The 15,481-nt window shown below is 35.9% G+C and overlaps 1 protein-coding gene across 2 annotated transcripts; it reads left to right on the forward strand.

Moving 5' to 3' along the window:
• Positions 1-20: 20 nt before the first annotated feature.
• Positions 21-14,547, forward strand: LOC114478840 (endophilin-A2-like). Of its 2 annotated transcripts, XM_028472127.1 has the most exons (9): positions 21-200; positions 7,140-7,208; positions 7,295-7,511; positions 7,588-7,721; positions 9,666-9,824; positions 11,258-11,361; positions 12,052-12,191; positions 12,312-12,356; positions 14,246-14,547. In XM_028472127.1, exons 1-9 carry the CDS (start codon positions 156-158, stop codon positions 14,434-14,436), a joined length of 1,104 nt encoding a protein of 367 aa, XP_028327928.1. In that variant the 5' UTR covers positions 21-155; the 3' UTR covers positions 14,437-14,547. The 2 variants fall into 2 exon arrangements, with proteins under 2 accessions (XP_028327928.1, XP_028327929.1); XM_028472128.1 differs by lacking the exon at positions 12,312-12,356.
• The last annotated feature ends 934 nt before the right edge of the window (positions 14,548-15,481 follow it).

Here is a 15,481-nt window from a genome sequence, read left to right on the forward strand (position 1 = left end):
TTCTGGGGCCCTCCCACCGGAGGAAGAGCCAGGTTCCTGTGGTCGTCCAGCGAGTTGTAGAGACTTTACTGTTGCTACTCTGAGCTCCACACAAAGCAACTTTCCTGTTCTTTTTCTCCTCCAAGATCCAGCTGGCATCACTCGACTGAGCCAAGATGTCTGTGGCAGGATTCAAAAAGCAGATTTATAAAGCCACTCAGGTAAAACCGAGACGTTTTTTTCATTTTTTTCCCTGTAATTAGTTTGGTTAGCCAAGCCTGCTAACTGGCGCCGTCGTTAGTTTCAGTGCATTAGCTTCGGCTACTATCTTCCTAACGCTACCTTGGTTTACTTTTAACGACATTAAACACTTAAACTAGATGTATGTACAGTTTCAATAGTTATAAAACACTGTTATTCTTCATCTGTCAAACTTGTTGTCGACTACGGGCAACTTTAACCCTTTATTTGCCACAGTATTGCTAATGCTACACTGACGTCAGAGTTACTGTCATCAACACGGCTGCTCATTGGTTAATAATCCGGAAGCACAATGTGTTAAATTAAATAAAACATAGTTTTACCTCGTTAAGAATTCTCTTGAACTTTGTTTATTACTGCGTATTTTTATTTTTAAGCTTGAGTGAATTGAACAAATGATAACTTGCTTTAATTTTGGTGTTTTGTTGTAACTTTAAAATGTGTTTATGATTGTACGTATTTGTCAATAATAATAATAATAATTTTACCTAAATAAACATTTAACCTTTGCATGCTAAATTAGGATTTTATTTTGGTACAAAGTTTCCGTTTTTACAAACTTTAAACAACAAATTCTTAAAATGTATTTAAGTTTTAATTAATTTTGCTGTTAACTGTATGACTACTAAATATGTTTGACACGATACATAATACATTAACAGAAAAAAGATAAATAATAGAAATTAAAATTAAAAAATCTAATTTTTATAAAGTAAGGGTAGGAAAAATATTGCTTTACGATCATCAGCATGTCCTTCAATTAAATAAATAAAACAATAAATGATTAATCGTCTCGTAAAAAAAAAAAAAAGATTATTTTGCGGCACATTTTAACCCTAATTATCTAATGAGAGTATTAAGTAACCAAACATTGTACTTTATTGGAATGATTTGGGCTTGAGCCTCTGACTCAACTGCCAGATTTCATTATCTGCTACAAAACAAATTCATCCTCATGTAACTGAACTAATGTCCTCTTTGGGGATGCTGAAAAAAAAGGAGGAACTGGAATAAATAACTGATATTGGTCTTGGTTGACACTTTCAAACAAATTTAATGAATATTGAATTGCAAATGACCTGGAATATTATTTTTCCCTTAGTTGATAAAATATAGCTGAGAACAAAGGCATTAAAGTTTAGAGCTGGGTATCATGGCCAATTTCCGGAATTGATTAGATTCCGATCAATAAGGTTTTAAATTGAATCGATTTCGATTCAGTATTGATCTTTAAAATTTTAATTGGATATTAATACAAACTTCTGAGTTAAGTTGAAGTGACTTCATCTGCATCCGCCATGTTTGCACTGAATGCACTTGTGTTTTGTTTTGTTTTTATAAATATATTCATTCTTGTTTTTAACAGCCTAACAAAACACACTTGGCTCATATATACATACATTATGATAGACGTTCAGAGTCAAACAGCTGTCAGGCTCAGGATATATTATGTACTATATAACTGCATCAGTAAAGAAAGAGAGCTAGTGAATACCGCGGAAAGTCTCTGCGTCGAATAGCGCGTACACGTACCACGTTCCTGAGAATTCAGTCAAAGGACTCGGTTCCACCGAGTAAAAAAAAATGGGGCCTCCTGGCGCCCCCGTGACACATGCAGAGTAATGGGTCCCATTCATATATTGGTATGAGTCAATTATTCGGTACCACCAACTGTAGTATTATTTGACTTATTTGACTTGAAATAAATGAGAAAACGACTTTAATGGAAATTGCCAAAAAAAGGGGTGTGGTCTTAATCCAATTGTTCGAGGCATAATCGTAATTTGCCTTTGAATTACCTTTGAGACTATATATCACACGACTGTGTTCCCATAAATTTGGAAATTACCGGAAATGGGAGGTTTGAGATCGTCTGATCATATTCATTCATAGAGTATTCATACCAAATTGCATTCTGATCCAACGAGAACTAACGGATGAGTAGTCATTTGAAAAATAGGGCCCCTGTGACACGTACGAGGTATTGGGCCCCAGTCTAACAACATCTCATCCGAGCTACAGAAGATAAGATCATTTCAATTAGGTTAATTTAAACTAAGTTGATCAAAACTGAATCAATAAACCTGATCAGATTCAGTGAACTATTAATCCCTGAGAGGAAATTAGGTGACATTAATTCTGTTCTCATACATCTTTATATGACATGTAAATAATTAACAAGGAGCATTCAGAATAATTTATGTCACTACAACTTATATCTACATTTTAATTGTATCTTACTTTATTTTTTACATAAATTTTTGTTTAATTATGATTTTTTTTAATATTTATTAGTATTTATTTTGTTTCCTCACAGGAGTTAAAAACTAATATTTTCTTTAAAAAATGATAAATAAAAAAAGGAATTAAAAAAATTTTAGTGGAAAAAACGGAATTTGGGAAAAGAAATTAAATGGATTTTATAGGGCCCTATATATTGCACCTTTAAAATTAATTTAAAAAAAAGTATGTCCATACAGTTTCCTGAATTGATTCGATTTCGATTATTAGGGTTTTGAATCGATTAATCACGATTCGATTCAGTATTGATTTATTTTTCAAATTTTACTTATATCGTACATATTGTCAGTGAAAAAGCTGTTAGTATGAATCCTCTACATTGTGAATTTTTAGAAATATCAATACTTATGTAGATTAATCACTACAATGCAGTCACAACTATGAACATTCTTTATTTTCTGTTTGGTTCATAAACAATAAAAAATAAAAATATGTATCCAGTGTTACACAAACAGTAGTGGTTATAGCTAGTTATTAAAGTAATAACTATTACTTTGATTTATGTAAACAAACATCAAAGGGAACAGTGCTTCCGTAACACTGAGGTTCTCACCAGGAATATTAAACAGTATCGGGAGATCAACGTGAAACGTTTAACTCTCTGAGGGTCAAATTTAGTGAAGTAAAGCTAAAATTCTTCTTTGTTCCAACCTTACTTTAAAGTTAAAAGTTATTTGTTGAATTGGTGAAGGGTCATGATTAATGTCGTTTGAGGGTTTATTTGATTTATTTTATGAAGTCATGATTGGTATAGGTCCTCCTCTAATAAACAACATTTTATTCAAAAGACTGAATCCAAGACGCACTTTTCAAATTTAAATGAGGTATTATGTGGGACCTGCAGTAATATTGGAACACACACACACACACACACACACACCAGGAGCCGCTTAAAGCCTTGGTTTTCCACCACCAAGTACGGGCGTAAATAAAATCTACGATAGCTTTGGTTATTTTTATGGCAGAAACTCTGGAGGTAATTGTAGTGATTCCCTCAGATTGTTCTGTGTGAACCTGGGCGCTGTGTCAGAGATGGACTATAACACTTCAGAGTGGTGTCTTATTAAGTGTTTGTGGTATTTCTACAGTACCTCACTTCCCAAAAGCTTTACTTTTATCAAGCTCGTGTCGTGTTTTCATTTTTTAAAAAGCCAAAATAGTTCCAAACTTCTAACTTCAGCTGGGGCGTCTCTAATACCCAGTGCAGCATCGTCTGCGTCCGCCATGTTTGCAATGAAAGCACTGAAAGCACTCTGTGTTGCGCTGCTATCTTCAGAATACTAGGGTTTGAGTAAAAACTTAAGTAAAATAAATATCGATTTCAGCACCTTTGCATCAATTTTTTTATAAATGTTAACGCAATCGATTAAATTAATATTTTTATTCAACTATACACCTCACATTTTTAACTGTTCAACAATGGCAGTAAGCACAGTTTCCCTGTATGAAGTTCCAGACACACTAACAGCACAATTCTGATAAGCGAGTGTTATTTGCTTTTAACTTCACTGCCTTTGTGTTTAAAAATGTTCTATATTCTCACCCAGGGTTTCTTAAAGCTTTAGTTTTATTTGAAGTAATACCATCCCCTGCATCAGAAACCTTAAACTCGTTAATCCCTGAGGCTCTAAATGTAAATTATGCATCAAGACTGAGAAGTTTGACCAGTTTTAGTAAAAAATATGCTTTGAAGTCTCCTTTCTTTGGTATTTTAATTTTGTGATTTGCTGACTGGGTGGATACCTATTACCTACTGTGTCAGAAAAAAATGTGAGTTATGTCACTACTCTGCACAAACCGGCTCTGAGCTTTAGTCATGGTAACGGTAGAAGACCTGAGGGGTTTTCCTCTCATTCTTTAAGAAATAATGCTTGAAATGTAAATTAAACTAGTTACAAACCAAGTTTGAAACTGACTCCCTTTTAACTATTGATGAGGTACAACATCGTCTTGATTTCAAATGAAATTTAAGTCAGATAAAGGCAACTTGTGGCCCGGGGGCTACATACAACCCTCACTCTCATATTGTGTGGCCCCTTACATAAACGCACAAACCGATTCCAAAAATAACAGAAAAAAAATATACCATAACACATAAAAACGACAGAAACAAGCCAAATGAGAAAAATGCAAAAAAACAACAAAAATACACTGAAAATAAAAATAATTAAAATACACAAAATGACTCTTAATACACCAACACACACATATATATATATATATATATATATATATACTGTATATGGACTTGGTAAATGGACTTGATTTTATATAGCGCTTTATCACCACTGAAACAGTCTCAAAGCGCTTTACATATCAGCTCATTCACCCAATCACTCTCACGTTCACACACCAGTGGGACAGGACTGCCATGCAAGGCGCTAGTCGACCACTGGGAGCAACTTAGGGCTCAGTGCCTTGCCCAAGGACACTTCGACACATAGTCAGGTATTGGGATCGAACCCCCAACCTCTCGATCAGAAGGCGACCCACTACCACCTGAGCCACGGTCGCCCAGATATAAATGCAACGACAAAATATACAACAAACTCAAAAAATGCTCTGAAAAACAAACACACAAAGTAACAACAAAAACAAAAACACATAAAACAAAAACGGAAACAAACAACTTTAGAGAAAATGCACAAAAAAAACAACCAAAATACACAGAAAAATTCCAATTAAAACATGCAAAATGCCTCGTAACACAAAAAATACAAAAAATTGCTCTGAAAAACAAACGCACAAAATAAAAACTAAAACGCATTAAACAGAAACACACCAAATCAGAGAAAAATACACAAAACCACAACATAAATAGACAAAATGATGGAAAAATACACAAAATGATTTCAAAAACAACAAAACACAACTTGTGATATATGCAGTAAGTGAATAGAAACCCCTCATTATCTTTAAATCATAATGTGAATTTAATGCCTAAAAAATAAAAAAAATTGTACATTTTTTTAATGTGATCTTTCCCGTGTGAATCAGGTCTTAGTGACAACAATCACAGGCGTTATGCTTTTGTGTCACTAAAATGAAGATTACAGCACATCCTGCATTTTTATACAACAGATGATGCTCAGTAATTTAAGTGCTTTAACGTGATTGGAATTTTCCAAAAGCAATAAATATTCCGTCCAAATGAGCAAAGCCCAGGCTGGTTTATTACATTAAGTAGAAAAGATTGATTTCCATTCCAGTCATACAGAGCAGTTATGACAGCTGCCCCGATGTTTAAAACCAACAAGAGGACACACACACACACACACACACACACACACACACACACACACACACACACACACACACACACACACACACACACACACACACACACACACACACACACACACACACAATGGGTCTCTGTTAGACCTGTCAGCCTGGGTTAGAGAAAGATGATCTTAAACGTATGTGTTCAGTCAAATTGTCCATGGATAAGTTTTGGAGTTTAAGAAATGTCTCACTGTGTGCAGATGTGAAGGAAAAAGGAAAAAAATAACTTTTTGGTGAAATCTTAATAGAATCGAGGTTCTCTGTACAGGAAATCCACCCATGCACATATTTGTGGTTCGGCTCATGTTGGAAACATGAAAATACTTTGGAATTTTACTGTTCATAGCAAAAAAAGTGGAAAAAGTAACCAACAAGGTTTAAAGGCAGAGAAAGTCGAGTTTACTTTAATTCTTTTTACAGCAGTTTTTAGATAGACCCATACTAGTAGAAAGTCTGTTTTTAAGCTAGGCTACCGGATTCAAAACGCCCTCACTTTGTCCTTCTTCTTGTTCTTGTTGTTGTGTACACAAGTTAAAATCACTACTCCTCTGTTATTTGTGAACAAATGAAATTTGGTAGCTATAATCTATGGATGTGTCCGCACGGAATGCAGTTTGGTATGAATACTTTACCACCCCTCATTTCCGGTAATTTCCAAATGTATGGGAACATAGTTGTGTGATATATCGTTTCAAAGGTAATTCACTGTAGATTATGATTATGCCTCACACAATTCTATTTGGGGCCCATGCCCCCCCCCCTTATTTTTTTTCTGCAAATTCCATTAAAGTCATTATCTCATTTATTTGTGAGTCAAATTTTACGACAGTTGGTGGTACCAAATCATTGACACATTCCAATATGAATGGGGCCCGTTACTCCATATGTGTCACGGGGGCACCAGGGGGCCCAAATTTCAAGTGACTACTTTTCCATTAATGCTCGTTGACTCGGGCTGTGATTTTACATAGATATTGTTTGAGCGGATGTCAAGAGCCTCTCAGAGACCACCCTCTTTTCCGTTAATTTCTAAATGTATCAGAACATACGTAGTTGTGTGACTTATTGTTTCAAAAGCAATTCAACGTAGATTATGATTTTACGTTGCACAATTTGATTTGTTTCACTTGGTAGAACAAACTCATTTGACTGAATTCTTGGGAACGTGGTACGTTACGCGGGCCCGGCCGTAGTTCATCTGAACTTGTTGACTAAAATGCAACTTAGTTTTGGTCCAAATGTAGTTATCAGGACTATATCAGTCAACTAAATCTGTTAGAGATGTATTCCACTATTTTTCCATGTGTTCACAGATGGTGAGTGAGAAGGTTGGAGGTGCAGAAGGAACTAAGCTGGATGAAGACTTCAAGGACCTTGAACGGGTACTTAATAGATTATAAACTGAGCTGCATTGTTTTGTTTCTGTTCTGTTCCTCTCCATACTCAGTGTTTTCTCCATGTTAATCAGAGAGCTGACATCACCAGCAAAGCCTACCTGGACATTATCAATAAAACATCTGAGTACCTGCAGCCCAACCCGGCTCACAGGGCTAAACTCACCATGCTCAACACCGTGTCTAAAATCCGCGGGCAGGTGAGCAATCCTGGCTACCCTCAGCCTGAAGGTATCCTCGGGGAGTGTATGACCAGATATGGCAACGACATGGGCAGAGACAACAACTTTGGTAAGAACACGAGACAAACGAGTTTGTTCGTGATAGCTTTAATGGTTCCTGATGAGAAACTGTGTGCGTTGTGCAGGAGCGGCTCTAACAGACGTAGGAGAGACCATGAAGAGGTTGGGCGAGGTCAAGGATTCCCTGGATATTGACGTCAAGCAGAATTTCATTGATCCGCTGCTTTCAGTGGCTGAGAAGGACATTAAAGACATTCAGGTGAGAGGAAAACAGGAGCATGACCTCAGTGACACAGTGGATCTAAAACCACTATAAAAACTAAAATTCGAGTGAGAAAAAGTCACAAACATTTTTAACAAATCATTTTTGTGTGTATAGCAAATCTAAACTATATATTTCAAAAACTTATATACAGATGAATCAAAAAACCCATATATATATATATAGAGAGAGCTATTTACAGTGAAATGCAAGCGATGTCTCAGGCGATTTTGTACAACTATTTACAAAAAAGTATGAATCACAAATACAGGGAAAGGCAAGTTATTTGTGCCTCATTGTGTTGATATAAAACAATAAACTAATATACTAGACACTACATTACACTCTAATCTCACTCACTACACACTAACTAAACAGTCAAATCACAGTAATAATCACTATATTCTCAAATCTCTCACCTCACCCTCTCTTTCTCCGTCTCTGTTTACCTGTCGGTTGAAAACAAAGTTCCCGCTATATGTGGACATTATGATTGGACAATGGCATTCTTCTTCTCAACCAATAGGAAACAGCTATAATGTGACGTTTCAGTGTTGTTCAAACTTGCTGCACAACACTTTTGCTTTATTTTTAGACGCGCTCTGCAGCGTCTTCCTGCACGGAGCACTGACAGCTCAAGAAAATGTCAAAAAAAACACGCACACATTTTCCCTCATAACTCCACTTCTATTTGGCCTATCAACATGATTTAAAAACTGGTTTGTAGTTTGACATTCACACTTCCAAGGACGCTGCGCTTTTCCACTATTGGCTGTTTAAAACGATCATGTGATGTATAGGATGCAGTTTTTTGATATTAATTGTGTGTATTGTGTATTTTTTTTTAAAAATTATTCACAAAATAGAATTTATATACATTTTTACCTGAGTTTTTTTTTTTTTTTTTTTAACCAGTTACTCGACATTACAGGCGACCCCACAATAGGGTCCCGACCCCAAGGTTGAAAAACACCACCTTTGTGTATGTGTCAGCTAAACCTGTAATTATGGTTTTAATAAATTCTTATTTCATGTGTCAAACTCAAGGCCCGGGGGCCAAATACGGCCCTTTAGAGCATCTAATTTGGCCCGCAGGAGAAAGGGAAGACAAATAATATTTTTTAATAGCGTTTTATTTTATTTTTTTCAGAATCAATTTAATTGCCAAGTAGAGTTCTTAGACAATACAAGGAATTTTACTTGGTGGATGGTGTAAAAAAACAAAAACAAACCAGAAACATAATAATAATCATAAATATGAAGGATATGAACATATATACAAGTATTATAACAACCACAAGGCAATTCAATAAGCTTTACATTAGGGGTATCAAACTAATTTTATGTCAAGGGCCACATACGTTTTTTTGAAGGAAAAAGCAGAAATTCAAACAAAATCATGAATATTAAGCATTTGTTTAAAATGTCTTGACTTTGCCACTGTTTGCTATTTTGGAGGGAAATTTGCATCATCATTTGCCAGGCCTACGGGCCTTGAGTTTCACTATGTGCTTTACATGATTAAAGAGTGCAACAGAAAACCTTTAACAACAATAAAACACAACATTAAATAGCATTTGACATCAACAATAAAAACAATAAATTAAAAATCTCCCTCTCAGTTCTAACCAGTCGAAAGTTTCAGTTTGTTCCAATTCTTTGCATCATAACTAATAAAAAGCAAAAATAACCAAAACAATAAGTGGTTCATTGTGTAAATGACCAACTAGTTTAGTTTTACGTATCCCAGCTTCTCCAAATATACAAATTTGATGAAACTGTGATGAAATTTTTCTAGAATCCTGCAGTTTTCTTTAAATATATTTGACAAGATTTCCCAAAATAAACCAAATGAGTCAAAAATCAAGGATTTGAAATTCACTTAATTAATACTTTGAACAAGTGTTTGTTGCTGACCATATTTAATAAATCTTTCCTCAGCATCACTTAAAGAAGATGGAGGGCCGTCGTTTGGATTACGACTACAAGAAGAAACGTCAGGGGAAGATCCCAGATGAGGAGATCAGACAGGCACTGGAGAAGTTTCATGAGTCCAAGGAGATGGCTGAGGGCTCCATGCACAACCTGCTGGAAACAGATGTGAGTCAGTGACTCACATGTAATCACTTTAAATATGATCAGATTTATTACCATAAATCTCAGGTGGTAGTGGGTCATCTTCTGATCGAGAGGTTGGGGGTTCGATCCCAGTACCTGACTATGTGTCGAAGTGTCCTTGGGCAAGACACTGAACCCTAAGTTGCTCCCAGTGGTCGACTAGCACCTTGCATGGCAGTCCTGTCCCACTGGTGTGTGAATGTGAGAGTGATTGGGTGAATGAGCTGATATGTAAAGCGCTTTGAGACTGTTTCAGTGGTGATAAAGCTCTATATAAAATCAAGTCCATTTACCATTTACCATTTACCATGAAAGTCTTGTTAGACCAAATTATATCTGTCAGATTGGAGGACAAAAAGATATAACAACACATCTAATCTATGCTGGGGGAACTGTGGGCTGGTGGGGGGGATTGCCCCAAGATTGTAGAGTTCTGAAAAGTAAATAAACAAACTAGTAGGTATCAAACCTCCCTTTATTCCAGCTGTTTGTGTGTTAGGTGGAGAGCCAGAGATTGTTTGATTAATATTGCAGTTACTTACTGAGAGTTATGCACGTAATCCCTATATAGCTGTTGACAGGACTAGACCAAAGGTTTCCATGCCTTTCCTATAATAACTCACACTTTTCAACAGGTTGAGGATTAGCAGTGTGGCTAACATCGCTCTTGTGATGTGATTTCAGCGTAACCATTTTGATTTTTTAAATCATCTGAAGCATATCAAAATTAGGGTCCTCGCCAGCGCTGAGTGTAGGGGCCCCCTCCACTGTGATTTTGATCCGCTGCATTGTGATGTATTTTTTTCTTTTTTTAATCGTACAGTCCTGATAATTCTCTTTTTAATCTGCATAACTGAGAAACACATCATCCGCACCTTAACTCTCCAACTTCATTCATCATCACCTTCACCAGTTAAACAATGTTTTTTCAGGGCTCGTCATAATAATAAAAATCTTTTTCCTCCATTTTCTTTTTTTTTTTTTGATCCCAAGATCAAAGAAGCATGTGAATGTTTCCTTGATTTTAAATAAGTGAACCTGGTCTTCTAGTTTTTCTAGTCTGAAAATTGCTTAACACTAAAAAAAACACACATTAAAGCTTTTTATGGGCATTAAATGGCTGTTACATTACAATAAATCACATAGACTGTTACACAAACTCCAAAAAGGTGTCATTAGATGTTTATACAAACAACTCCTTTGCTAAATAAACGGTTCCTTCTGACAGCTTGTCACAGGTGGATTAAAGTAAGGAGGTGTCGGCTAACATGCCTTCATTTTTCCACGGTGACGTGCAGCAGCAGCAGCAGGAGATCAACCTGTTTCAGCTTCTCTGCCGTAATAAAGCGCTGTGATGCAAGCTTTGGGCATGAATTGTTGGAATGACTGGTCATTTTTCCGTGCGTTTGGTGCAGGTGGAGCAGGTGAGTCAGCTGTATGCGTTTGTGGAGTCGATGCTGCAGTACCACAAGGAGGCCACCAACATTCTGGAATCGCTTTCTGTTCAACTGAAAGAAAGGTCGGTCACACGGCTCATCAATATGTCAGGAATCACCTGCTGCACTTAAAGCTGCTGCAGACCATACGTTTCATAGAGTCTCATTGATCAATAAATCAATCTAAAAGAGAGAATTCTATTCTGGAGCCACTAAATACTGTTTAATTCCACTCATTTAGAAAATTAGATTCTTTAAAATGTGTGTTTTCACTCATTGATTCCATCATTTTTCTCTATAGTTGTTTTTTCACAGAATTCTGAGCACAATATCAAAGACAAATGACAAAATGAACTTGTGGGAATTATTTAAAATCCGAAATAATCCGCCATTGTTTTAGCACAACTTTAAGTGAAAACACCAGAAATGTGTTGAGTTTTTGGGGCAAACACATAAAAAAATCACAGTAAAAACACGTCTATGCACTCATCTACTGGACTGCACATCCCACAATGCAATGCATCAAACTTTTCCAACAAGGCCAATAAATGGAGTGTCCACAGCAAATTATGTTTAATTTATTGATCTGAGTCTCACACCTACATCTTTATCTGTTAGAAAAATGATTGTCTCCACCAGCTTTGACGTAACTGACATCTTTTTACTGAACAATAAACACTTAGAGATGTAGTTCATATTTATTGCTGTATCAAAACCTCACTAGTCACATAACGATTATTTATTTAATGCTTTATTTTTTTCCCTGTTTGCAGAGTCAATGATGCACAGACTCGACCAAAGCAGGAATACACGCCCAAACCCAGACAATCGTTTGATTATGGACAGTCAGACAACACCAATAATGGAGGATACACCCCAGCAGCTGCTGCACCAAATTCCCATTACGCTCCAGGTAAACTTATTTTATCTTATTGTGTGTGGAGTCTTTGCTTCTGTATCCAAGGCCTTAGTTTTTCCCCGTTCTGTTTTGAAATCCAATGATAATTGTCTTTCCCTGTGAAACATGAAACAGCTCCTCAACAGAACTTCAACAGAGCGTCACACAAGAGCAAACGGCGTGAGTGGAAAGAGGAACAAAACGTGTCCCAATTTAGAGATTTTCACCTCTTTAAATGTGTCTGGCAGTGGTTCATGTATGTGTGTTTTCATTTGGTGAAAAATGAGTTTCTCTGGTTTATTTAGTCAATATACAGAGACTTTAGAATAAAAAAGGGAATTATTAAAGTTATGACTGTGACTAAGGCTGCAGATGATACAATATTTTTCTGCTGTCGTACTTTTATTAACTAAAGTTATGTTGTTTTTCTTTAATGCTAATGTTTTGTCTGACTTCAAACGACTGGTTTCCAGTTCACCAAAGATTTCTGAGCTCAAGAAATAAAATCATGGCATGTCTGATCTCTGGGAGGAATTGAATTTAAGACATAATTTGTCTTTAATACTGAAACATGGTAATACATGATTTTGATTTTGAGCTTAAGAAAAATACTTAAATCTCCTGGGGATTATATATGTATATATTTATCAGATAAATACATACTTTAGACCTCATGGATCGAGGAAAAAAAAAGATGTGAAAGTTTGAAATTGTCATTTGAACGCTTGTTTTCATCTCCACTGTGAACCGGAACTTTTTTCAAACTTTATGATTTTTATTTTGTAATATGGAAAAAACGGGACTGGGTTGTACAAAAAAGGCACAAGAATGAATTAAAATACATATAAAAGTGAGGTATTGAGAAGATTCTTATCATGTTAATACAGTAATTACAAATTCTTCCATTAGAGAGAGTTTTTATACATGGCCTTCATTATAGAGCACAATGAAAAGGTGCAATAACAAAAAAAAAAGAATGAGTTTCTTGAGCTTTCACTAAGTGGTAGCACTTATTACAGGGTACTTAGAAATGAGTCAAATCATCAGAAGAATCCAAGTCCTTAACAACATGTATAAATGGTCTCTAAATTTTTTCAAATATGTGTTGTTAAGACTTATGAATAAATGTGATTCTCTCCAGCATCTGTTTTAACCACTGGTTAAATCAGTGAGCTGAAATCAATAAATGAAGTTTCACACTTAACGTACTAAAATTATGTCTTTGTGCGAACAAAGATTAAAAAAAAAAAATATTTCAGGTTTTGAAACAACCTCTTTTATCCTTTTCTTATCGAAAAAAGTTTGGTGCATTGTGGGACGCGGAGTCCCGTAGACGGATGTTTTTTCTTAATTTTTGAGACAATGGAGGATGTTTATTTTGGGGTTCAAAGCGAAATATCCAAATGTGGCCAAAATGAAATATCTTCAAAGGAAGAGATCAAAGAGCAAAGAGCTGCAGATAGATATCAGAGAGAGTAGGAAAATTATGGGACACAAGCTCAGGCTTGATCACCCTGTAGCTGGCCACCATTGATGAGGGTGTCTATTGTTAAAAAAGGTTGAAACACCCCGTGGTTCAAAGGAACACTACTGATGATGTGTCTCAAAATGTACAAACCTCGTGATGACCATGTTTTGGCACAATGGACAGTTTAACATCACCTGGTTTAATGATTCTTCTTCTGGCAGAGAAATGGTAAGAATGAATTAAAAAACACTTCTATGCATCTGTTTATAGGACTCCACATCCCACAATGCAATGTGCAAAACTTTTCCGACAATTTCAATAAACCAAGTGTTTACAGTGGAGATCAAAACAAACATTTGAGTGGCAATATCAACCTTTTACATCTTTTTATAAGCAAATAATCTTTGATTAATTGATCGGAGGTCAACACTTGTTTTAATCTGATCAAATATTTTAGTCTCAGTAACTAACGTTTGGTTTCTCCCAGTGGTTCCTCTGGAAAAGAAGCTGCTCACATCTGTCCTAAGTTACTAACCCTTTGGGTGGAAAAGTGTCAGACCTCTCTCTCTATCATGTGTCTCGTTCTGTGTGTCGTCCTCAGTCGCCGAGGCGTGCTGCAAAGCTCTGTACGACTTCGAGGCGGAGAACGACGGCGAGCTGGGCTTCCAGGAAGGCGACGTCATCACCTTGGTCAGTCAGATCGACGAGAACTGGTTTGAAGGGACCATTCGTGGAAAATCGGGATATTTCCCCAACAACTACGTGGAAGTGATCGTTCCTCTGCCACACTGAGCGAAAAAGCAACGGATAACGAGGTGTTAAAAAAAAAAAAAGGATTTCCAACTCTCAATCATTGAAAAATATTACTGTTATATGACCTTTTCTGTTTGAGCAAAGACGACACTATTTTATTGAGTACTGTAGTAAATGAAGATGTAATAACATCAGGGATGACGCAATGTTTAAAGAATGGCGTAACATTAAGGTGCATGTTCGATTCATCCAAAGCGCCAATGCACTTTGCACAACACACCTCTGATACGAGCAAAAAGGAATAACGTAGGGCACTTTGCCTTTTTAAAAACTCCCATTTAGGCTTATTTTCATTTTATATAATCACACTTGATGATATATCTGCACTCCACTTCAGGGTTTCTTGTTTTTTTCTTTCATCTATCTCAATTTTCCAGCACGAATGCAGCTGTGAAAGCTATGCTGGTCATCATGAAGAGCTGACTAACCATTGTTTCTCTGACTTAGATTATCCACTACTGCCACCTGTTGGCCAAGGAACACACTCGCATTTTGTTTTTGTTGACACTTTATTCTAAAGATTCAATTTCTTTATTTCCCCCAAAAGTTGCACCAAGTACACGGAAGAGGATTAGGGTCACTGGGAGAAAATAACGCATCCAGTAGTGGAAGAAAAAACGTTCATAATTTTAAAACACTTTTCTTTTTCTTTTTTTTAATCATACCTCCATTTTTTTTTTTGTCTTAATCTTTTTTTCTTTTCTTTTTTAATCATACGGCCATTTTTTTTTTTTTTTTTTGTCTTAATCTTTTTTCCTTTTTTTCCGCTCTCAACTTTTAGGTTTTTTTTTAGTTTTTTCAAGACTGGGAAAAAGTTAAGGTTAAAAAATCAGGACTAAAAAAAAGAATCCTGTTTTTTTTTTTTCTGGAGAATGAAATAAAAAACAGGACTGGAAGAAAAAAAGTTATGAGAAAAGAAAAAAATTAACTAAAATGTATTCAACATTTGTTTATTTTTTTCTTCCATTACTAGATCTGTTTTTATTTTAGGTTTTTTCACAGTGACCCTAAACCTCTTCAGTTA

This window comes from Gouania willdenowi, chromosome 17 (assembly GCF_900634775.1).
Source record: "Gouania willdenowi chromosome 17, fGouWil2.1, whole genome shotgun sequence".
Classification (NCBI taxonomy): domain Eukaryota; kingdom Metazoa; phylum Chordata; class Actinopteri; order Blenniiformes; family Gobiesocidae; genus Gouania; species Gouania willdenowi.

What these genes read in the sequence shown, in the direction of transcription:
- LOC114478840 (XM_028472127.1), top strand. Translation starts at nt 156, where the DNA reads ATGTCTGTGGCAGGATTCAAAAAGCAGATTTATAAAGCCACTCAG. An exon ending in AGGACATTAAAGACATTCAG is followed by an intron (nt 7,722 to 9,665) that starts GTGAGAGGAAAA and finishes ATCTTTCCTCAG; the next exon opens with CATCACTTAAAGAAGATGGA. An exon ending in TCTGTTCAACTGAAAGAAAG is followed by an intron (nt 11,362 to 12,051) that starts GTCGGTCACACG and finishes CCCTGTTTGCAG; the next exon opens with AGTCAATGATGCACAGACTC.